Source organism: Acomys minous (genome assembly GCF_964271855.1).
Source record: "Acomys minous genome assembly, chromosome: 9".
NCBI classification, from domain to species: domain Eukaryota; kingdom Metazoa; phylum Chordata; class Mammalia; order Rodentia; family Muridae; genus Acomys; species Acomys minous.
Window position 1 is genome coordinate 47733611 of NC_140490.1, and position 23300 is coordinate 47756910.

General features: G+C 38.7%; 1 protein-coding gene across 1 annotated transcript in view; it reads left to right on the forward strand.

Annotated features, from left to right (window-relative positions):
• NUP153 (nucleoporin 153) overlaps window positions 1-22056 on the forward strand; it is a 53099-nt gene extending 31043 nt beyond the window's left edge. Inside the window, exons 14-22 of the mRNA XM_084795088.1 lie at window positions 345-423; window positions 3749-3871; window positions 6671-7276; window positions 11579-11770; window positions 12871-13734; window positions 16156-16512; window positions 17159-17431; window positions 20479-20647; window positions 20936-22056. Coding sequence (XP_084651214.1) covers window positions 345-423; window positions 3749-3871; window positions 6671-7276; window positions 11579-11770; window positions 12871-13734; window positions 16156-16512; window positions 17159-17431; window positions 20479-20647; window positions 20936-21020 — 2748 coding nt within the window. The 3' untranslated portion in view covers window positions 21021-22056. The remainder of the gene's footprint in view (window positions 1-344; window positions 424-3748; window positions 3872-6670; window positions 7277-11578; window positions 11771-12870; window positions 13735-16155; window positions 16513-17158; window positions 17432-20478; window positions 20648-20935) is intronic.
• The last annotated feature ends 1244 nt before the right edge of the window (window positions 22057-23300 follow it).

Below are 23300 nucleotides of genomic sequence, written 5' to 3' on the forward strand. Positions count from 1 at the left end.
TATAGACTAGGTTGGCCTCAACTCAAAGCGATCCACCTACCTATGTGTCCTGAGTGCTGGGATTAAAGGCGTGTGCCACCACTGCCTGGATCCTAGGCTGATTTCAAACTGGGTTCTAGTATTCCTTTCTTCCTAAGCCTCCCTGATGGTTGGAGTAGAGCTGTGCATCAAAGTACTAGGTACTTTGTTCAAGAATTCTAAATTTAGGAATTGCAAAACATGAGAAGCTATCCTATTTATAGTTGGTGATATTTAATATACCTTTTGATTTACTGTAGAAGTAAGTTCTGTTCCTTATTTCCCAATATTCTGACACCTGAAAAATACTTTTTTTTTCATTATAGATTGGATTTACATTTAGTGTGCCTGTTGCAAAAACAGAACTTTCTGGCTCTAATAGCTCTTCAGTTTTAAGTAGTTCGGGTAAGTGAAAAACAATGTTTCACAATCTTCACAAAACAAAAACCAAACCCTTGTATTGTTAGGATAGCACTTCAAATTCTCCTTTTAAAAAGTGCTTTCACTTGAAGGAAATGAGCTCTGAAAAGTTAGCAAAAGCTACTCTTCCAGCAGTGTGTGTGTATGTGTGTGTGTGTGTGTGTGTGTTTAAATTAATTATAGTGAGATACATTTAACTCTTAACAGTTTGGTTTAGAGTGAGCTGTCCATAGTAGTGTATCTATTCACTTAGTCAGAATAAGGTCTTAAGTTTTTTTGTCATTTACATCTTATTCCAACTGAAGATTGTCTACATTATAGTTGTGGATCTGATCTTTATGGTTACTTTGCATTTCAGAAACAATTTGTATTTAAGTATTATGATGCCTTCAGCAGATTAAGTGATGCATACTTTCTGAACAGAAGAAACACTGAATCATTGAGTGAATAAAATTAGATCATTAAAACAAGCTTTTGGGATGGTAGTGGTTTTGGTGTTTGGGAAATCAAGTTGAGCTCCCCACCTCAAGAATTTTGAGCAAGAATGTTTTACACAAGAAGAAAGGGCAAAGCCGGGCGTGGTGGCGCACGCTTTTAACCCTAGCACTTGGGAGGCAGAGGCAGGCAGATCGCTGTGAGTTCGAGGCCAGCCTGGACTACAAAGTGAGTCCAGGACAGCCAGGGCTACAGAGAGAAACCCTGTCTCAAAAACAAAAAAAAACCCAAAACAAACAAACAAACAAACAAACAAAAAACCAAAAAAAAAAACAAAAAAAAAAAGAAGAAGAAGAAGAAGAAAAAGAAGAAGAAGAAGAAAGGGCAAACAGGGTACAGGGACAGGAGCAGAAGCACGTCAGACTGAAGCTTGTACATACTTTGACATAAAGCTGGAGAAGTAGCATTAAGTTCTAAAGGCTCTTGCCTTCCATACTGAAGAATTGCCTTAATTGATGAAGCACGCCCTCCCCCCAGTATTGGCTCTTGTTCATGCTAGGTACTCTACCCCTTGCATCTCAGCCCTAGGTTTTATTTTGATGCTTTGTTTCAGGGGAAGGGGGCTGTTTGTTTTTGTTTTGCAACATGGTCTACATATATTCCTGGCTGTTCAGGAACTGTGTAGACCAGACTGACTTCCAACTCAAAGAGATCCTCCTGCCTCTGCCTCCTGAGTGCTGGGATTAAAGGTCAGCATCACCACAGCCACTCACTGACTTTTACATGAAGAGTGAGTGAAGTAGTAAGTATGGAGTGATAGTGGATACTGAGGAAGAGTGTATGTAATGTTGTAAGTAGAGATGGGTTGGGGCTTCTTATCCTGTCCTACAGTGTTTTTTCAAATACTACTAAACGAGCTAAAAACTAAATATTTGTTTGCTTTTGGTTTGTTTTAAATATATATTCATCCAAAAAAAAAAAAGTAGGACATAGAAACTAAAGTAGTCTATGGATTTTCTAGTGACTTAATAAGACTCATAGACCATAGAAGGGGTCTAGAAAAAGTTCCTCCCCCTTTTCATTTGGATGAAACAGATCTGTATCATATAACGTAGCAAGCAATTTCAGTTGCAATTCTTACCATTACTTAGTTAGTTATATTGAATGTTATTATGGACTTGAGGAAAACCTTGAACAATCACAATACTAGTTTCAATGAAAGATATTAGTAATCTTTTTTTAGGGGCTGGAGAGATGGCTCAGCGGTTAAGGGCAGTGTCTGCTCTTCCAGGGTCAGTTCCTAGCAACAACACGGTGGCTCACAAGCATCTAGAAAGAGAGCTAATGCCCTCTTCTGGTGTGCAGGCGTACACACAGGCAGAGTACTGTATTCATAATAAATAAATAAATCTTTAAAAAAATCTTTCTGAATGTTCTAATAGTGGTAGCTGACTAGCATTTGGTTAAAGAAGCTTTGCATTTTATTTGTGTCTTGAAACCTGGATTTTTAGTCGAATAGGGATATATTTATGAGTGGATTCTATAGAGGTGTGTGTTCCTGCAACATAGCCATTTCTCATAACCTTATATCATTGGAAGAAACTGATAGAAAATATAGAGATGAGTCAGAAAATGCTGGTGCATGCCATCACCCAGGAGGAGAGATGGTTGAGAGTTTGAGACCAGCCTGGGCTGCATAACAAGTTCCCATTTCAAGGAGAGCAACCAAAGAACGTGTAGAGATCATGGTTAATTACTTAGTGACAAGATAATTTTTTCATTAATTCCCATTTCTGTCACATTGAATACATTTTATGTTGTCTTTAAAATTTTGCTGAGGGTAGTGACCCATGGAAGCACTGGGGAGACTGAGGCAGGAGACGCAGAATTTCAAGGCCTGACATATCACTGTGTTAAAGGGAGCTTTGGCTACATATATCTCATGCCCCTGCCTAAATTTTTCTAATTAAAAAGCAAAATTAAGTGATTGGAGAGTGGCCCAGTAGCTGAGAGCACTGACTACTCTTTACAGAGAACCTGGGTCCCAGCAATTACATGGCTGTTTACAAACACCTGTAATTTTAGTGCCAGGGGAATCTGACTTCCCTTCTTTGGCCCCCTTGGGTACCAGACATGTACATAGTACGTACGTACATACGTGCATGTGTGCGTGCGTGCTAGCATGTGTCTGTCGCGCGCGCAGGCAAAGGGTGTACATAGAAGAAAATCGTGAAAAAAAACTGATAAAAATTACTTTGCCTTATGTTTACTAAAGTTAGTGAAGTTTTGATTATAAGATCACTCAACCATTATTAGCTACTGCTAATCTCTAGATGTAAATCTTGTTTTCTAATATGCTTTACTAGTTACGAATAATTTTTATGGGTTGGTGTTGTATCTAATGTATGGAACAAGATCTTTATTATTGAGTATTGTATGATTTTCAGTACTGTAGCTGAAAGCTATTTTAATCATATGTAGTCTGCTTTCTAGATGTGAAACCAGTTCAAAATTACTCTGGTTTGTCTTTTAAATTGCTGTTTGATCAGATACATTATTTTAGGCATTGGACAAACTTTGTCCATTTGTCATATCCAACTAGTGCTTCAGTTTGTTTTCCAGAGAACTCATTGACTGACAGTTGTCGTCTTTGTTATTTTCTCTGTGTGGGATTTTTGAAGGAATGTACAATGTGAGAAATAGTGTTTTTACCTTTTGCAATGGATGATTAACTATGTTTTGTTACCTTTTCATTTTTGAATTGCAGTGACTTCAGAGTTTTAGAAACTGATCAAAAAGTTGTTTCTGAAAGTTGATTTAACTAAAATCCACTAATTTTCTTTCTTTACTTTCTTCTATAATTTAAAATTTACAGCTCAAGAAAACACGGTAGTGAATAGTTCAGGCTATAAGAAGCTAAGTGCCACTTGTGAGGACCCTTTTACACCTACAAAGATCTTGAGAGAAGGAAGTGTTCTAGACATTCTGAAAAGCCCTGGTAAGTGAACAGCTGAGCTTCCCTTTTGATAGTAAAAAATTTCTATTGTAGACTCAGGGTGTCAAAATGTTACAGTTTTAAAAAATAGAAGTAAATGCATATAGAAAGGGGACTCTTGACTGTATAGTGTGATTACTCTTGAATATATAGTGTGAATGTGTAGTATATAGTTCTCTTATGAGAACTATTTTAAAAACTGTCACTTAATTTGTCATTCAAGGACTCTATTAATAGCAAAATCTATCTCTAAGAGATGAATATAGAAAGAGAATTTTTGTTGTCTTTCACCAATCAATTCACCATTTTTCTCCAGTTTGATATTTGTATGACTTAGGCTAAGTTTGCTGAAGTGTGTAACATATTTGAAAGATAATGCTGAGGACTTGAAAGCTGGTAGTTAGTGCAGTATTTGTTTATTTCCATTTGTTTACTTTGGATTTTGGGGACAGAGGTTTTTTTTTGTGTGTGTGTGTGCGTGTGTATGTGTGTTGCCTTGGCCGTCCTGGAGTTTGCTCTGGAGACCAGGCTGTCTGTCCTTCAACTCAGAGATCCTGCCTCTCCCTCCTGAGCGATGGGATTAAAGGGGTATGGAGAATGTTCATAGTTTGAATTATAATGACTAATTCTTGGATATAAAGTTGTTTTAAGGTAACTTGATAGCCCACAAAGAATGCAGATTTACTTAGCAGATGTGTTTAGTGTACAATGGGTTAAGGTTTAAAAAATAACCTTATTGGCCTCTTTGACAAGGTTCAAAGGATTAGATTGGTTTCAGTTTTCTTCCTTTATAGATAGTACAAGATGCCTACACAGGAATATAGCTGAACTCCAAAATACATGGACTAGAATTACCAATTAGCAGGTGGGGCTAAATGTGCAGCTTATTTTTTTGATACATATATTTAGAGCTACATTTTGTATTCAGAATCTTGGTCATGTCCTGGAACTCACTGGGTAGACGGACCATGCTGGCCTGGAACTCAGAGATCCACTTGCCTCTGCCTGTCGAGTGCTGGGATTAAAGATATATGCCACCAATGCCTGAGAATCTTAGCCTCCTTTTAACTAAGCTTTAAACAGAAAAAAAAAAAAATAGTTTTCATTTGAATGGAATTTGGAAAATCTGACAATGGAAGGAAAAGGAACATTAAATGGCTCCCAGAAAATTGCTTCTGGGATTTTGCTAGCTTGAGTGGTTGCAATTAAATCCTTAGCTGATAGGGAACTGTTAATCATGGGCAGTGCGGGGAAGATCACAGATTGTGGTTTTTTTTAGGTTAAAAGTAATTCTGTGGGTTCGTTCTCTCTCTCTCTCTCTCTCTCTCTCTCTCTCTCTCTCTCTCTCTCTCTCTTGTTTTTGAGACAGGGTTTCTCTGTGTAGCCATGGCTGTCCTGGACTCGCTTTGTAGACCAGGCTGGCCTCGAACTCATAGAGATCCACCTGCCTCTGCCTCCCGAGTGCTGGGATTAAAGGCGTGTGCCACCGCGCCAGTATCAGCTTGCCTTTTCTGAATGTAGAGTCTAACTGTGTAACCCTGGCTGGCCTGAAAGGTCGCTGTTGTTGCTATGTTAACTAGGCTGTCCTCAAGCAACTGATCTGCCTGCTTTGCCTCCTGAATGTGGGATTAAAGATGTGCCTTACTATGTCCAGCTGGATAATATCTTGAGAACACGATGAATCCTGTACCAGTCTTCTAAGTTTCTTTTCTATGTTACTAAAGGGCTGGAGAACCAGATCCTTGATGGTGTTGGTGCATGTAATGTGAAATGTAGCTTGTTTCAAGTAAAGACATTTCCTATGCATTGACTCAGTTTCAGTGAATCAGTTTAATGAACGATAGCCTACTTTCACCCCACAGTTCCATGTGAATATTTTTCTTGTCAAAATACACCTTCAGTTGTTGTTTTTGTTTTTTTTAAAGAAAATGTGAAGAGTACTCAAATTGTATTGATGAGAGATTTCATGCATTTGGCTTGAGTATGTCACTAAAATTCCTTCTTCATAAGGACAGTTTTGATCACTTTAGGTTTGTAGCCCTGTCCAGAGGCTTTGCCATATCTTTTTTGGGATTTATTTATCATCAGACTACGGAGTTTAAAAGCTTACTGTAATTAAAGGTAACCTTTGGTCTAGGCTTAGTGGTGCACACAGTAATTCCAGCACTAAAGAGATTGAGGCAGGAGGTGATGAACTCAAGGTTGACTTCAGCTAGATAGTGAAACCTTATGGCAAAATACCCTTATGATCCTGTTGTATATTGGAGGGACATCAGTCAAATAATTAATGCCTGTTTAACACTGGCTTTTAGCCGTTGTTACTAAAGGTAAAAGATACTACAGCAGTGAATTTTGACTAGGCAGCACTCAACGATTATAGATACTGAAGTCATTTGACATAGCAGTGGGAATACCAAGAAAAAAGGATGGGTGAGGAGGGAGACTGAATGTATTAATATTAAGTTCATTGCAGTAAGAAGGCAGAATAACATATGGACAGCAGGGGTGCTAAAGCGATTTACACGAGAGCATCAAACTAGAAATTTTTAGAGGGAGAAAGTGATGTATTAATGTAAAGATGACCTGTTTATATAGTTACAGAATTTTAAGTAGATTTAAATGTCATACATACCTGCCCATAATAAATAGGATTGTGTAGATAATTTTTAAAAACCTTATTCATTCTTAGATTGTATTAACCCGATAATAGTGTAAAATTTCCCCAATAATGTTGTAGTTAATGCTTTGATTAGAGCCTAGTGTTTTGCTTTAGATGAACATTCTTCTCTTTCCCCACTGTAGGTTTCATGTCACCAAACGTTGATTCTCCTGCTGTTCAGCCCACTACTACAAGCCCAATAGTTTATACAAGACCAGCAATAAATACTTTTTCTTCTAGTGGAATTGAGTTTGGAGAAAGTTTAAAAGCTGGATCATCATGGCAGTGTGACACGTGTCTACTCCAGAACAAAGTTACAGACAATAAGTGTATAGCCTGTCAAGCAACAAAACTGTCCCCGAAAGAAACTGCTAAACAAACTGTACTTGGGACACCAAGCAAAAGCGACAAACAAGCTTCTACATCAGGGACAGGCTTTGGAGAGAAATTTAAACCAGCAGTAGGAACTTGGGATTGTGATACCTGTTTAGTTCAAAACAAGCCTGAAGCAGTAAAATGTGTAGCCTGTGAAACACCCAAACCTGGCACTGGTGTGAAGCGAGTCCTTACGTTGACAATGACTTCAGAAAGTCCTGTGACTGCTTCCTCTTCTACCACTGTGAACACTGGCACACTGGGATTTGGAGATAAATTCAAAAGGCCAGTGGGATCTTGGGAGTGTCCAGTATGCTGTGTTTGTAATAAGGCAGAAGACAACAGATGTGTGTCCTGTACGTCTGAGAAACCAGGTATGTTTTTTGGCTGTATTGACTAGTTTTGCTTATTATTTTAATAGACCATTTAACGAAGAAAACTGCTAAAGCCAATCCTGGTGTTTTAAATGGTTCCAGACGAACATTTCTTCTTACATTTTAATTTTTAAAAAGCTACCTGTGGATTACAGTGCCTTGATTGGACTTAGACTACCTGTTCACATCAAATGCATTGTTAATTGGCATATTCTATCCCTGCCTTTCTGCAGTGTTTTTGTTTTGTTTTCTGTATACTGTTATTGGAGATATTTCTTTGTGGTAATTAGTGTAGTTAACAAATGATACTAAAAGCTCTCAGAATGGGACATTCTTACTTAGATCTTCATGTCTTCTTTTTGTTTTTGTAGAAATGAGGAAGGTCAGTAGTCATTTAAAAGGGGCTCTTTAAGAGGTAGGCAGTCATGCTTTATGCTAGTGTCTATTTCTGAATATTGTTGGTGCCACTTGTCGCCATGTGCTGTCTACCAGATTGTTAGTAATTTAGTGATTGTAATTTAATTTTTGGGTGAAAAACTTTTTTGGTTTTTTGAGACAGGGTTTCTCTGGGTAGCCTTGACTGTTCTAGACTCACTTTGTAGACTAGGCTGGTCTTGAACTCGCAGCGATCCACCTGCCTCTGCCTCCCAAGTTAAAGGCGTTCGTCACCACCACCTGGCTTGGTGAAAAACTCTTTAACTTGTTTAGGAAAATGGACTGTGGGTTGAGGTTTTTTTCTTCAAAGTTAGAAGACTAAAGGGCAGATTCATGTTTAAAGTTTTTGAAATGTGTTTGTAATACGAATAGCAAGTAACATGTTTATGTTAAGAGTTAAGACTCTTTTTGTAATATTAGCTGTGGGTGTGTAGATTGCTTCTGTAATGAATGGGAGGTTGTATTACTAGCTGGATTTCTTTCCTGAGCTCTTAAATCATGTCCCCCTATTTCTAATTTGTTCTGGCATAAAAAATGAGCTGTCAGAATCTTTATTCCAAAATATTTGGCTCTTCCCATCTGGTACTGTCTTCTTACCTCAGAAAAAGCATGGAGGATACCAGAAATCTGAGTTGACAGGTAAGTAATGAAATTTTGAATCAGGAAATTATTCAGGAGTAAAGGAATCTTATGAATTGGAATGAAAACAACACCAACTCTGCTCTGGACACAATGCCCTGTCATTGGAAGGATGATTTGGTCAAATTTTTCTTTTTCTTTTTCTTACTAGTTTTTAGATAGGGTCTAGCTATGTAAGTGTTGCTGGCCTGGGTATGTGTGTACATTATCAAACTTGGACTGGAGCCAGAAGTCACCTGCCTCTGCCCTCAGCCTTCATTTCAGTTTTGGAAAAAATAATTTTTTTTCTTGTGTATTTGCATTTGTCTCTGTAAGTACATGTATGCTAGCCTGCAGAAGCCAGAAAAGGGGTATTGAGTTCCCTGGAACTGGAGTTAGAGGTGATTTCTGGGAACAAAGTCCAATCCTCTGCAAGAGCAGCACATGCTCTTAACTGCTAAGACATGTTTCTGAGTCCAAATTTTGTTTTTCAAGTTTATTTATAGATTTATTACTTTTATTTATCTGCGAGTGCTTTGCCTACTGTGTATGTATGTATGTATATACGTACGTATGTATGTTGACACATGTGTGCTTTGATATCGATGGAGGTCAAATAGGGCATCACACACCCTAGAACTAGAATTAGGAGTGATTTTGATCAATGTAGTTCAAGACAGTAAAATTTGGAAGGACAGCTTAGAAGGCTTGTGTGAGTAATGTAATATAAGTAGCAGGATGGGCTTGAATAAGATTTGGTTAGTGACAGATGAATTTCAAATTGTTGAAGCTGGTATGTGTGTACACACACACACACACACACACACACACACACACACACACACACAACTACAGTTTAGGGCTGGGATACAGATTTAGGGGGATCATAGGACCTAGTTTGATACTTGAAGTGATGGGAGTAGATACCAGTTGAGTGTATTGAGAAACAGAGGTCCAAACTGAACTCTGCTAGGGTCTGGACAGAATCAAATGTTGATCTTGGATTAACCAGATAGGAAAAACAATTTGGGCAGAGTAACTTCTGAAGAAGGTGAGGAGAATAAGACCACAAAATAAGACTATAAAATAGTTTCTTCTGGATGTGACAGAGATGTATTCAGGAACCTCCATTGATATATATGGCTGCTTGCATAAGACCTGCACAGAACCACACACACCAGTCAACATTTCTAGCACGAATGGGAAAAGGGCATACAAGGTTCCACCCCTGTTTACTAATGGCTACTGAGGAAGACTTCACGTGTGAGTCACCTGATGGGTTGCTTATATCTAAGTGGTTAGTGTGCAAGCATATACATTTGAGTAATACTAATGTTTAACGTACATCTATATAACAATTACGGAAGAGAACATGCTTTTTGAGAGGGGTGGGGGTCATGAGTGGAAGGAGAGATAGGTGTGATGAAAACACATTGTACTCATGAAATTCTCAAAAAGAAAAGAAATGAGAAGACTTACGATTAACAGAAGGATCAGACAGATTGATAAGACTTAGAAAATACTTGCAGAGACTGGAGCCTATAGACAAGCTTTATTAAGAGTAGGGAAGTGTGGGTTGTAGGTAGAGATGAGGGAGGGAATGATTGGTTGCACTGGTGCTTAAAACCATCAGCGAAGGTGAGAACGTGTCAAATGAGTAATGGACCAACAACGGACACCAGACTGCAATTTTGCTGGCAAAATAGAAGAGAACAAAATTTAAAATGCGGAGATTGATCCCACAGCTATGGAAGGATGGGAGCAGGTGTTTAGAGACTTAGGAACCCAGGAATAAATGGCTCTATCTGCACTCTGCTTCATATGTCATACCTTGCTTCCTTCCTTCCACAAACATGCCTAAAGATTGAGCCAGTACCTTGAGTTCTTGCTGCTTCTTCTTCTTTTTTTTTTTCCCCCTCCTTAGAGGTACACTGAAGAGGTATCACTTGCTGGTTGTGCCGCCGTCAGTTTATATTGTTTTCTTTTAGACCAGGAACATACATGTTTTACACCTTAGTAAATACCTGCTAAGTAGAATCTAGCAGGAATGTGTGAAAGTAGGTATGGGGCTGAATTACAAAGTAGATTATGTTTGCAGAGAAATAAATTTCAAAGCCAGAGATCTACACTTTGAAACTGACAGTGCATATAGGTATATGGATCTGTATTACATCTTGTATTTTAGAATTCTGTAATAGGTGAAAAAATTAGGACATTGTTAAGGACCATTTGGTCATTCCTTGAAACAGATTCTTAGTGTGTGGCCTTGGCTGGTCTGAAACTTGTCATATAGGCCAGAAATCTGCCTTCCTCTATTTCCTAGAGTGCTCAGATTAAAGGCCACGTGCCTCTAAACACAACAACAATTTAGTCTTATAACCCCTAATTTTTCGTTTTCTTTTTAAATGTGGCTACTGGAAGTCAAACTTAGTTTCTTGTTCTTGCAAAGTATGTACTTGACTGAATGAGCCATCTCCCAGCCATAGTTCCTAATTTGTGAGAATGATACCCCACCTTTTTTTCTCTTTCATGTGTATATATGTGTGGGGCGTGTGAATGTATATGGATATGTGTGTTTACAGAGGCTGGATGTTAAAGGGACTAGTTCTTCCTTATTTTGATATAGGGTCTCAGTAAAATCCAGAGCTTGCTAATGTGGTTACTTGGCTTGCTTGCTTGCTTGCTCTGAGGAGCATTGTCTCCCTTCACCTTCTTCCAAGGCTAGAATTGCAGGTCCACCCAGCAGTTATGTGAGCTCTCAGGGAGCTGAAATGTGGGTCCTCTTGTTTATTATGCAAGCCCTTGGACCACTAAGACATTATCCCAACCCCAAATTAAAACACACACAGAGAAAATTGATCTTGAGAATAAACTCACTACTGACCAAGGTTAGAGGAGGATGTTTATTTGCAGTGTTAAATAAAGTCTGTCCTATTTATAAGGCTCGGGTTTCTGGCTGTCCCTGTGGTGTCTGTGTGTTAATAGGAAGAGTTAATAAAATTTCAAAATGTTCAGTCAGTGGTGTCATTAAGATGATAATAAGCTGGGCATGGTAGTGCACGCCTTTAGTCCCAGAGGCAGAGAGGCAGGTGGATCACTGTGAGTTTGAGTCCAGCCTGGTCTACAAAGTGATTCCAGGACAGTCAAGGATATACAGAGAAACCCTGTCTTTGGACCCCCTCTCCTCCCCCAAAAAGATGGTAATAAAATGTGCATTAAATTTTTCATCAGTTTCCTCATTGCTTTTAGGTTCAGTATCTGCCTCAAGCAGCAGCCCTGTCCCTGTCTCTCTGTCTTCTGGAGGCTGTCTAGGATTGGACAAGTTCAAAAAACCCGAGGGGAGCTGGGACTGTGAAGTATGCCTAGTACAAAACAAAGCAGACTCTACCAAGTGCATAGCGTGCGAAAGCGCAAAGCCAGGCACCAAGTCTGAGTTTAAAGGTAAGGCGATGGGGGGAATCCCTCTAATGCCTAGTTAAAGTAGATGTTTGTAGGCAGAGTTTTCTCTGAATAATTATATAAAATGAGAACATAGTCCTTGGTTTTTTAACCGTCATTTCTGAATGGGCATGGAAAAATCAAATTACCTCTGCAACAAGATGCTACCTATGTATCTTCTAGATAAGGAATCTCTTTGTGTTACTGTTTCCAGGTTTCAGTGTGAACAAAGTAGGTTATTTTTTTTTTGTTTGTTTGTTTTGTTTTTGTTCTGCGCAGAGCCAAGGTTTCTCTGTGTGGCCTTGGCTGTCCTGGACTTGCTTTTATAAATCAGGCTGGCCTTAAACTCACAGAGATCACCTGCCTCTGCCTCCTAAGTGCGCGGACATTTCATATCTTCTCAATGCTAAGTATTTTTAAATGCTTCGTCAACATAGTGACAATATTTACAAATAATTGTGATCAAGGGTAACAAAGAAAAGTATCTCTTGTTTCTACTTGCTCATTTTTCAACTTTTTGTCTCCACAAAGGTAAGAGCCATGGTTATGGTTAAGCGCATTGTACACACCTTCCAAAGCTGCTTTATATCTGTCTTAAGCAAACATGTTGCCACTCTATAAATATTCTGATTCCCTCTTTTCTTGTCGGGAACGGTGCATATACCTACCTTTTTTGTTCTCTGTTTTTATCCTGGGTTATTTTTGCATGTATTTGTCTTTTATTCTTTGTTTATAGCTGCCTGGATCTCAATAGTATTTTGTATGCCTGAATTTATCTTAAGACGGATCCCTGCTTTAAAATTGCAGTCAGAGGACATGCACTTTAGAATTGGGGAGGGTAGTGATAGACTGAATCCCAACAGTTTTGATGCTGATTTAGATCTCCTTCTACGGGATAGAGAAGTAAGTGCCTACTGCTTCCACTATCCTCATTGACACACTTTCTATTGCCCTTCTTGTCTGTCTAGTCTGATGGGTAGAAGTGGCATAGAGGCCTCTTTAGAGTTGTCCGATGATGCTATCTATGGTTTACAGGGGTTATATTTGTTAAGATGACAATCACATCAATTTGATGTCTTTCTGTGTGTTTTCTATTCTTGAAGGCTTTGGTGGTACATCTTCATCTTTAAATCCAGCACCCACAGCCTTCAAATTTGGTATTCCATCATCTTCTGGACTTTCTCAAACTTTTACAAGCACTGGAAATTTTAAATTTGGAGATCAGGGAGGATATAAATTAGGCACTTCATCTGACTCTGGGTCTACAAACTCCATATTTTCTAAACCAACTGGAGACTTTAAATTTGGAGTGTCATGTGATTCTAAACCTGAAGAAATTAAAACTGACAGTAAGAATGATAATTTTCAGTTTGGACTTTCTTCTGGCTTAAGTAACCCAGCCTCTTCAGCTCCATTTCAGTTTGGGGTATCTACTCTTGGGCAGCAAGAAAAGAAAGAGGAACTACCTAAAACTTCATCTGCAGGCTTTAGCTTTGGTTCAGGTGTTATTAATCCCCCTCCTGCTGCTAGTGACACCACAGTGACCTCAGAGAACAAGAGCGGCTTCAACTTTGGAACCATAGACACTAAGAGTGTCTCAGTGACTCCTTTCACATACAAGACAACAGAAGCAAAGACAGAAGATGCTTCTGCTACCAAGGGTGGGTTCACATTTGGTAAAGTGGAGTCTGCTTCTTTGCCATCTGCCTCTATATTTGCTTTGGGAAGGACAGAGGAGAAACAGCAAGAACCTGTTACTTCTACTTCTCTAGTATTTGGAAAGAAAGCAGACAGTGAGGATCCAAAGTGTCAACCAGTGTTTTCCTTTGGAAATTCGGAGCAAACCAAAGATGAGAGTTCCTCTAAGCCGACATTCAATTTCAGTGTGGCAAAACCATCTGTGAAGGAGTCGGATCAGCTAGCCAAGGCCACTTTTGCATTTGGAAATCAAACAAATACTACAACTGGTAAATATTAAGTGACCTTTCTTTTGGCAAGTTGTATTTGGTATATTGATTAATGCCAGAAAATAATGGAAAATACTGGTTTCAAAAATCTTGAGGAAAGAGCTTAGGCTTTTCTCTTTTAATTGAACTAAAATATCTGTGATTCTGATGGGATTCATACAGATCTAATTTTAAGAAATACAGCTATAATAAAAAGGGCACAATGCAGCTGGGTGTGGTGGTGCATGCCTGTAATCCCAGCACTCAGGAAGGCAGAGGCAGGTGGATCTTCCAAGTTCGAGGAGGTCTACAAAGTGAGTCCATGACAGCCATGGCTGTAAAAGAGAAACCTTGTCTCAAAAAATAAAGTACACAATGGGACATATTTTATATTTATAAATGTCCTTATCATTTGGACATTTTATAGTTAGAATTGATACATGTCAGGGGAAATATTTTTAGATAAATTTTTTTTACAGTAGTTATGGGTAATGAGTCATCAAACATTTAAGGAACATAGGCAGTAAATATAATGAAGCTCTAAGAAAACAGGCAATTTTGAAAACTGTAATGAAGATGAGGGAACGACAACTCCATTAAAAAGTTAAAGGAAGGTTGTCGGAAATAAAGCTGTTTGGTCATTGGAGTAGTGGGAAGAGCATTGTCTAGATAGTCTGACCATTGTAATGGGTTTCCCAGAATCCATCTGTAAGTGGCTTTGAAATTGAGCTGTCTTAGAAAATGAGAATGGTATAGGGAAACATTAGAAATGACAGGAAGAGTTCCCTCTATATTAAACAAGACACTGAGACTAGAGAGATGGGCTCAGCAGGTGTACATACTGCTCTTAGAAGAGGACACAAGTTTGGGTCCCAACTTGTATTTCAGGTGGCTTGCAACTGCCTATAACTCTAGTTTCCGGGGTATTTGATGCCTACACACATTCAGTTAAAAGTTAGGATAAAAGACACTGGTTTAAAATGGAAATGGCTTTGAGTTGGATACTATTTCAGTGATAGAACACTCTCCAAAGGCTTGTGGAAAGCCCTGGGTTTGAGCCCCAGCACCAGACAGTGCCCTATACATGAAATAACCTTGAACCATTATGTAACTAGGCAAATTTAGTCAGACACAAAAGCAAAATGTAACTATTTTCAGAAATGCAAAGATTGTAAATTAGACATTTTTTATTACTACTGTTAAATAATAATTTGGGAACACTCAATTAAAAATCAACCCCAAAATGGGTAATTCATATAACTATGAGCAGTTTTTTTTCATATTTGATATTTACTTGTAAATTTGAAAACTTACAAAGAAAATCAAAATTAAAATTACCTATCATTTGAAATGGAAAAGAATGAGGTGCTATGCCAGATTTGATCATGAAATCTTATCATCACCTATATATAGCAAGCAATTGCCCATCTCATCTAGTGTGCAGCAGTGGAGCTGAGATACTGGGAAAGTAGGAAAGAAAGTTGCAGCCAGGTTTCAGATTCATGATTACCATAGAAATCAAAAGCTTTTCCTCCTCTGTCTAGCATAAATATGACCTGTGTTTTCTAAGCTTTCTAATTTACAGGAGCACGATGCTGAATAAGTGTAAGATGAACTCATTCCTGGGGGAAAGTTTTTTTTGTTCCTTTCATTTCACTTCTTAGTTTTTGTGGATCCTGTCAAGCTGGGCTGCTTTTGATGTTTGTAGGGGAAAGTGAATGCACAGGAATTTGGGAAGAAAGGCAGACATGCAAGCACTAATTAGCATTCTAGAGCTGGGCGTTGTGGCGCATGCCTTACTCCTGGCAGGAGGAAGAGGCAAAGGTAGATGGATCCCTGTGAGTTCCAGGCCAGCTTGCTCTATAAAGTGAGCCCAGGACACGGAGGAACCCTGTCTCGAAAAGCAACCAACCAACCAACACAGTCTAATAATGACAGTGCCAGTGAAGGGATTATATGTGTATATTAGGAGATTAGGTTGTCGCAATAATGACATCTTACTGGCTAGGAGGGGTTAGCAAATGCTAAAATCAAGTCAGTTTGGTGAGGAAGTTGATTTATTCATGTGGATAAATTGAAGCCAGGATGCTGCTACATACAAATGTGACATAAATGGCAGTCAGACACAGAGAAATGAACCTGACTTCTACTGTTTAGCTTCTGAATGCAGTATCAAGTTAGATTTGGATGTGAGGCAGTATTTTACATTATGGTTATGCACATAGTCACGGGGCTTTTTATTTGAATGCCGAAGGTCTTTGTGAAAAGAGAAAATCCATAAGCCATAAAAAACAAGTGATTTTGACATTTTAAAGAACTGATAGATGTTTATTTGATGGGTCAGACTATATAAAAATCTTTTTAGTTTCTATTATAGGAAAGATATTTTTAGGAGATTTGTTCTTAAGGGTTTATGTTTGTTTCTCAATTATTGTTTTGCAGATCAAGGTGCAGCAAAGCCAGTTTTTAGCTTCTTGAACAGCAGTTCCTCTGGTTCAAGTGTACCAACCACTTCATCCAGTGGTGGTATATTTGGTAGTTCCACCTCTTCCTCCAACCCACCTGGGGCAGCTTTTGTGTTTGGACAGGCCAGCAACCCTGTCAGCAGCTCTGCCTTCAGTAACTCTGCCGAATCCAGTACATCTCAGTCTTTGCTATTTCCTCAAGATAGCAAGCCAGCCACTGCGCCCAGCACTGCCTCAGCTGCCCCTCCGTTTGTATTCGGACCAGGAGCTAGTAGTAATAGTACTGCGTCCTCTGGGTTCACTTTCGGATCTACAACCACGTCCAGCTCTTCAGGTACTTTAGTGTTAGGAGGGAAAAAGTAGATTTAGTAGATGAATTGGATTTTGCTCTAAGTGTGCCAGTTGCAGCACAACGTAGCAAGTTGTAACCTTGCTCAAGTGGTTTGAGTTCCTCTAAGTCATGTGAGTTTTCATCTGTGGAGAAATATATACCTTATGTTCGGGTTGAATATATTTAACTCTTAAGAACAGTGTTTTTTAATTTCAGAAGAATATATAATTTTTCCAAGTTGCCTTTTTGAAAGGTCAGTGTTTTAAACAGCCAGATTGTGATGGTAGTTATATTGGATGTGAGCTTTCACATGGTGACCCATAGAAAATTTTAGGAGATACATCAATTTAGAAAAAAAAATTGTTGAGCCTCAGCTACTAAGAAAGTTCCAGGGTAGCCTGTGGAACGGTGGAAGACCCTGGCTAAGTGCATCCCTCCTCGTAGTAAAAGAGTGTTGGTTGCAAAGGTGGAGAGTTAATTGGCGTTTTTGTTAAGGCAGCATATGTTTTAGTAAGTAGTGACATAGTTCTAATTATGATCGAGGTAAGGGTATAAAAAGTGGCTTGAAATTTGTGAGTTTACAGAAGCTTCTCAAGGGTTATCTCACTAAACCTTGATGTTGTTGATTTAAGTATTTCTTGGCCTTCAGGATCCTCCTTTGTATTTGGCACTGGACATTCAGCACCATCTGCCAGTCCAGCATTTGGTGCTAGCCAGACCCCAACATTTGGACAAAGTCAAGGTGCCAGCCAGCCTAACCCTCCCAGCTTTGGCTCTATATCATCATCAACAGCGTTATTTTCTGCTGGTTCTCAGCCTGCACCACCACCTACATTTGGGACAGTGTCAAGCAGCAGCCAACCTCCTGTGTTTGGACAGCAGCCTAGTCAGTCTGCATTTGGCTCTGGGACACCTAATTCCAGTAAGTTTGCATAATGACTTGATATCTATACTTGAGTCTGGCATCTTAAAATAGTATTTTCCTTTGAACTTTGAAACTGTGAGTGTATGTCCTATTTCTCAATGTTTTATAGAAGTACAGTGTTCTACATTGACCCATAAACATTGCAGAGTTTCAGTCATTGTATTTAATAGCAATAAAACATTGATTTAGGTATAGGCAGTGTTTAACCTCATTTCCCTCTAGGTTGCAGTAGAACTGATTATGTATTTATTTTTATCCCCCACCCCTTGAGACAGGGATTCTCTGTAGTATTGGCTGGCCTGGACTCACTTTGTAGACCAGGCTGGCCTAGAATTCTCAGAGATTGACCTGTGTCTGCCTCCGAAGTATTGGTTTTAAAGGTGCATCAATGCAGCTGGCTAGTGGAGCTGATTTCCCTTTCCCTATGCTGAATTGTCTCACAGCATTTGGATAATGCTATTAGCCTTCCTTCTTCCCATATCGTATCAAAAATTCTTGTGACCTTTCCTTCTTTCTTTCCTTCCTTCCCTCCTTCCTTCTTTCTTTCCTTTCTTTCTCTCTTTCTTTCTCTCTCTTTCTCCTTCCTTCCTTCCTTCCTTCCTTCCTTCCCTCCCTCCTTCCTTCCCTCCCTCCCTCCCTCCCTCCCTCCCTCCCTTTGTAACCAGGCTGGCCTTGAACTCAAGGGATCTGCCTGCCTCTGTTTCTCCCAAGTGCTGGGATTAAAGGAGTGTGCCACCATGCCTGGCTGTGACTTTAAAATACAACTGGTTGCACTGTATTTTAATACTTTGTTCCCTCAAAATTGTATCATCTTTATAATAGAAATGATCTCATGGAAAGGTCAAAAAGAGTGGAAGCTTGCATTGGTATACAGACAGCTGGAGGCCACACATGATCAGAAGCCATTTTGATTACAGTCCTCTTTAACAGTGACTACTTTTCTGTCCGTTGGACTCTGATGTTTACTGGTACCTCTAGAAAATAAAGTTTTGCCTGATACTTACCTGTACTGGTGGGCTCTTATTATATGTAGTCTTGTTTCTTTGGTTCTTAAGTTTTACATATAATGCTGTTATATATGGTTTTGTTATTGTGGCAAAGTGAGTCACTGAATGGCAGCCCACCTATTTGCTCTTGGTGTTTGAGTTAGTTTTGGATGACAGGAAATGTTGTTTGCATGTGACTGGGGCTCTTGATCTTTGGGGGAGCACACTCTTTTCTCCTGATCATGCACTCTGGTTTGGAGTCTTTGAATGGAAAGGTATAGGTCATAATTTAGAAGATATTTATTATAAACTTCCTGTTGGAGTATACCAGTTCACAGGCTACCACTGTTGGATGTGAATTCTCTTATTTGGATTTTGTGTATTTTCCATTTTTGTGAATTCTTTGGTAAGTACCTTGTCCCTTAATTTTGTTTGATCATTGGTTAGTAAAGTTCATCTTCTATTCTAGTGTTTGTACTTAGCTATGTGTGCTTCAAAACTCCTCCTGTTTTGTGGTAGTCCTGGCTGGCCTTGATGTAATCTGTTATGAAAAAAAAAAGTGAACTTTAAATAAAAGACTGAGGTTGGCTCAAGGAGTGACGAACACAGATGTAGAGGTTCTCCTCTCTGCATCCCAAATGCTCAAACTAGAGGTGTCTGCTGCCATGCCTGGCTGAGATATTAATTCTTCACATGTTTAATGTGCACAAGGCAAAGTCAGTTGCTGCTCCTGCAGACCAGCTCTGGGAACAGTGAAAAGGAGAGAAGAGAAAGTCTTGGTGGATCTGCAGTAGGGAGGATTGAGCAGGCAGTGAACAGCTGGTTAAGGGAAGCCAGCTGTTGGTGAACAACTAGTTACAATACATATCTGTTGAAGAGAGGCTGAGGAATGGAGGAAAAAGAAATACTGGAGACCAAGGCATATGCGGCACAAACTTTTTTTTTTTTTTTAAAGATTGAGTTATTGTGAGTACTTTCTCTGCTGATCCTTTTATAGATCACATTATAGATGGTTGTGACCCACCATGTGGTTGCTGGGAATTGAACTCAGGACCTCTGGAAGAGCAGGTGGCACTCTTAACCACTGAGCCATCTCTCAAGCTCCCAAACTGAAGGTTTTAAATTTAAAGCTTTATTTTTCTGTACTTATTTAAAGTAAAGTTCAATTTTTTTTATTATAGATTACATTATGATTTTTTTGTTCTCTTTCTCTCTTTTACAATCAGTAGGGCATTTGAAAATCAATGAAGCAAGAGAATAGTATAACAAGGAAATAAAAACAGTTCTGTATAACCTACAAAAAGAGCATACAGCAAAAATCAATCGGTATCCAAGCAGTGGTCAGCATAACCTGATTATTATTTTTTAAACAATACACAGGAAAGTTGTGATTACAAGATTGTCATAGCCACATAGCTTGAGCTTAATGTTCTCTTAAAGAAAAAACTTGACTTATTCCCAGTCCCAGACCAATAGGTGTGTTATCTAAGCCTAGGCTAACTGCCAATGAGCCCTCTATTATAAAATATCATAAAACATGACGTTCCAAGCCCACCTTCTATTGCTCTCAAAGCAGATTCTAAAGAAACGTTTCTACAGGTAACAGTATCTAGCCTGGTACTGTTATGTCAAAGGTCCTAACTTTCTTCCATGCAGTTCCTGCTTGGGTGCTCATAATCAGAGCAGAAAACCTCTATAATTATCTCAAGCCTTTGGCCAGATGCCTTCTTTCAACATTCTCTGTGGGAAAGTTCCCTGCGTAAATTTCATGAGGGTTCAGAAATAAGGAGAAAAAGGACAGTTTTAGGGGGGGAAAAGGCAGACAAAATTACACCTGGACTATACATAATATTTAAGGGCAGTGGTGATCAGCTAGAGATCTTTGGAACTTTAAGCAAAGCCTCAACAGCTGTTCTGGGTGTTGAGAGATAATGCTGGACAGTTGGAGGTCTCTGGAACTTTGTAAAGCAAAGCCTCTACGACTTGTCTGCATGTCTGTGACAGTCAGTCCTAAACATTTTGTGTCATTAACAGAATAAACCTGCTTAATTTGTATAGGTCCGGTTTTCCAATTTGGCAGCAGCACTACAAATTTCAACTTCGCAAACAATAATCCATCAGGAGTGTTCACGTTTGGTGCAAGTCCCAGCACGCCTGCAGCCTCAGCCCAGCCTTCGGGTTCAGGTGGCTTTCCATTCAGCCAGTCTTCGGTGTCATTTACAGTGGGGTAAGAGATGATTTTATTTCATGGAATTTACATGTAAAGGCGTGTGTGTGTCTGTTTCTAAAAGTAAATCAGGACGCAGTAATAAAATTTGGGTAATAGTGTTACCCAGTATCAGTTTATGGTATTGTAAACTTGGAGGGGGGTTATATTATAATCTGAGACAAGAGAAGCAAGTTATAACAACATTTTCCTCACTCTCCTCATGTTGTTAATGGTCATTTTAAATGGTATGAGTCTTCTGTTTTTCCTGTGTATCCTGTCACATTATAATGTTAATATTTTTCACAGGTCAAATGGGAAAAATATGTTCTCTCCTTCTGGAACCTCAGTTTCTGGCCGCAAGATAAAGACTGCTGTTAGACGCAGGAAATAAAGGTCACAAAGGTGTTATACCCAACAGTTTTATCAACAGCTGGTGCCCTGCTTTCAGATTGTACTACATGCTGGCTTATCTGAAATCAGATCTGCCTAAAGACTTCTTTACTTTTGGAATTGTCCTCTTTTTTTCTTTACGGAAGCCCCACACCCATATCCCATTCTCTTGAAAATAATAGCTAGATTGGTGACTGATTCTTCAGCAGAAACATTTTATGATCCAGCACATTATTCACTGATTGGCATAGTCTGGCTGTACCCAGGAATAGAGCCTGCACGGTGAATGGCTTTGTATAGAACCTGACTGCACCGCTATGTGCATTGATAAAGCGTTAATGGAGTGCATTGAAGTTGTAATTTTATCTGGGGAATTCTGTATAGATTTAGAATCCTGTATAGATTAGAGGACATGGAAATGAATGGTTTCTATGCGGAGTTTGTGGTGGTGTATGTGTGAAGTGAGTAAGTTGGATGTATTGTGCACAGAAAAATTCTGATAGAGAAAGCCTGATTAAAGAATGGTCCATATTAAGGACTTGTTAGATCTAGTTCATTCTCCATTTAATAAGTATATGCTATTTCTATATTTTCATTCTATTGACTGTCTTGCCTTTTTCATTATTTTATTATGAAACTTCTGTAAATACAATTTTGTTTCTGTACTTTTTTGGCATAACATAAATCTGTGAACTTGAAATTTTAATTTTGTGTTAGACATATTTTTGTTGTTTAGTCTTGTCTCAGATTTTATTATGTAAATCCCATTATTCAAAGTTGCCTAAATCCATTTGGAAATCTTAAAAAAAAAATTGGGGATTCTTAAAGTTGAATTTATTGGCTTTTCTGATCCAGTTTTGTTTGGACCAAAAACCAGTATTGTACAAAGTATTAAGCATATATTTTTATATTTACTGAAATGGACTGTGGTGACTTTGGATAATAAGGAAAAGTTTAATATTAAAGCCATGTTTATTACAGTATAATTAACATGTTAAACCATGGGATAAATGCCATCAATAAAACTTTATGAAGCACGTTTTGTTAACAGTTTTCATAGTGAAGGCACACAGTATTATGGGAAGGGTGGTTGATTAGAAATCTCAAAGAGTGTATATCAGGTAAGGCCCAAGAGTTACGATAGCTTGGCAGTATACAGAATAGCCCCACTTTCTGCCTTCTGCTGTCCTGAATTTGCATGTATAATGCCCCTTTAGAAGCTGAAAAGAAATACAATCTCTTCTGTTTGTACTTTTAGCTTCCCTGCTAGATAACCAGACAGTGTTTATTGCTCACATTCTTAGAGATAGATATATGGCTCAGGCATTCCAGCAGCTTATAAAACTGTAATGGGCCTTTTACTGTATTACTTGTATAATTAGACCTTTGCTCATTTAAGGTTCAGGAAAGAACTCTTGAACCAGCCTTTTCATACTTTTGTCTTCAATCTAACTAGAATTGGCATTTATTGTTAGTTTATGCTTAGTTTGCCACACTTCAGGCTGAGTGAATTCACATTGAGAATATTTAATGCTTTGTCCTCATGAAAAGGTGTTTTTCTACTAGGCTTATCACATACTTATTTGCAGGTTGTTTCTAATATTCTACTTAATAATATGTACCTGACACCTAGCCTGTTTGGAGTTTGGTAAATGCTGGAAACCTGTCATTACCTTGCCAACTAGTCCTTAGCCTTTATGTGGCTCCAAGTAATTGACACTTAATAGGGCATACTCCTTTAATCTAAAATGTATAGGAAATAATTTTGCTTTAATATTTTTGTGTGTGCGTGCACACATGTTTAAAGCCGGTTACTAAAGTCATACTAGCACTCATTTATATTAAAATGGGGGGGGGTTAGTTCTTTAGAGTCTGTAAGACTGTTTTGATATTGAGACTTAATTCTTGGGCTGCATATGGCTTTCCAGTCATGATGGCAGCTCCATCTCTGGGCCTGTCCTACCTTAGACCCATCAGAGGTAACTTGGATTGGATTGGCTGGGCTTGAGAGTGCTTATTATTGGGATGTATAAATGTATGTTCTTGGACATATTCCCAGAGATTGACAAACTGGCTTTGGCTAGCACTCAGACTATGTCATTAAAGATGCCTAAGGTCATTCATTTAATGTTGCCATGTCTGGGGATGTCATTTTTAAGTATTACGTGCTAGGTTGTAGGCCTTAAGGAAGACAAAAAGTTCTTTGTTAAAAATGGGCCAATTTATACTTCAAATGATCTTTAAAAAATGATTTAGTTTTTATGAATGCTGTTTCCATGCA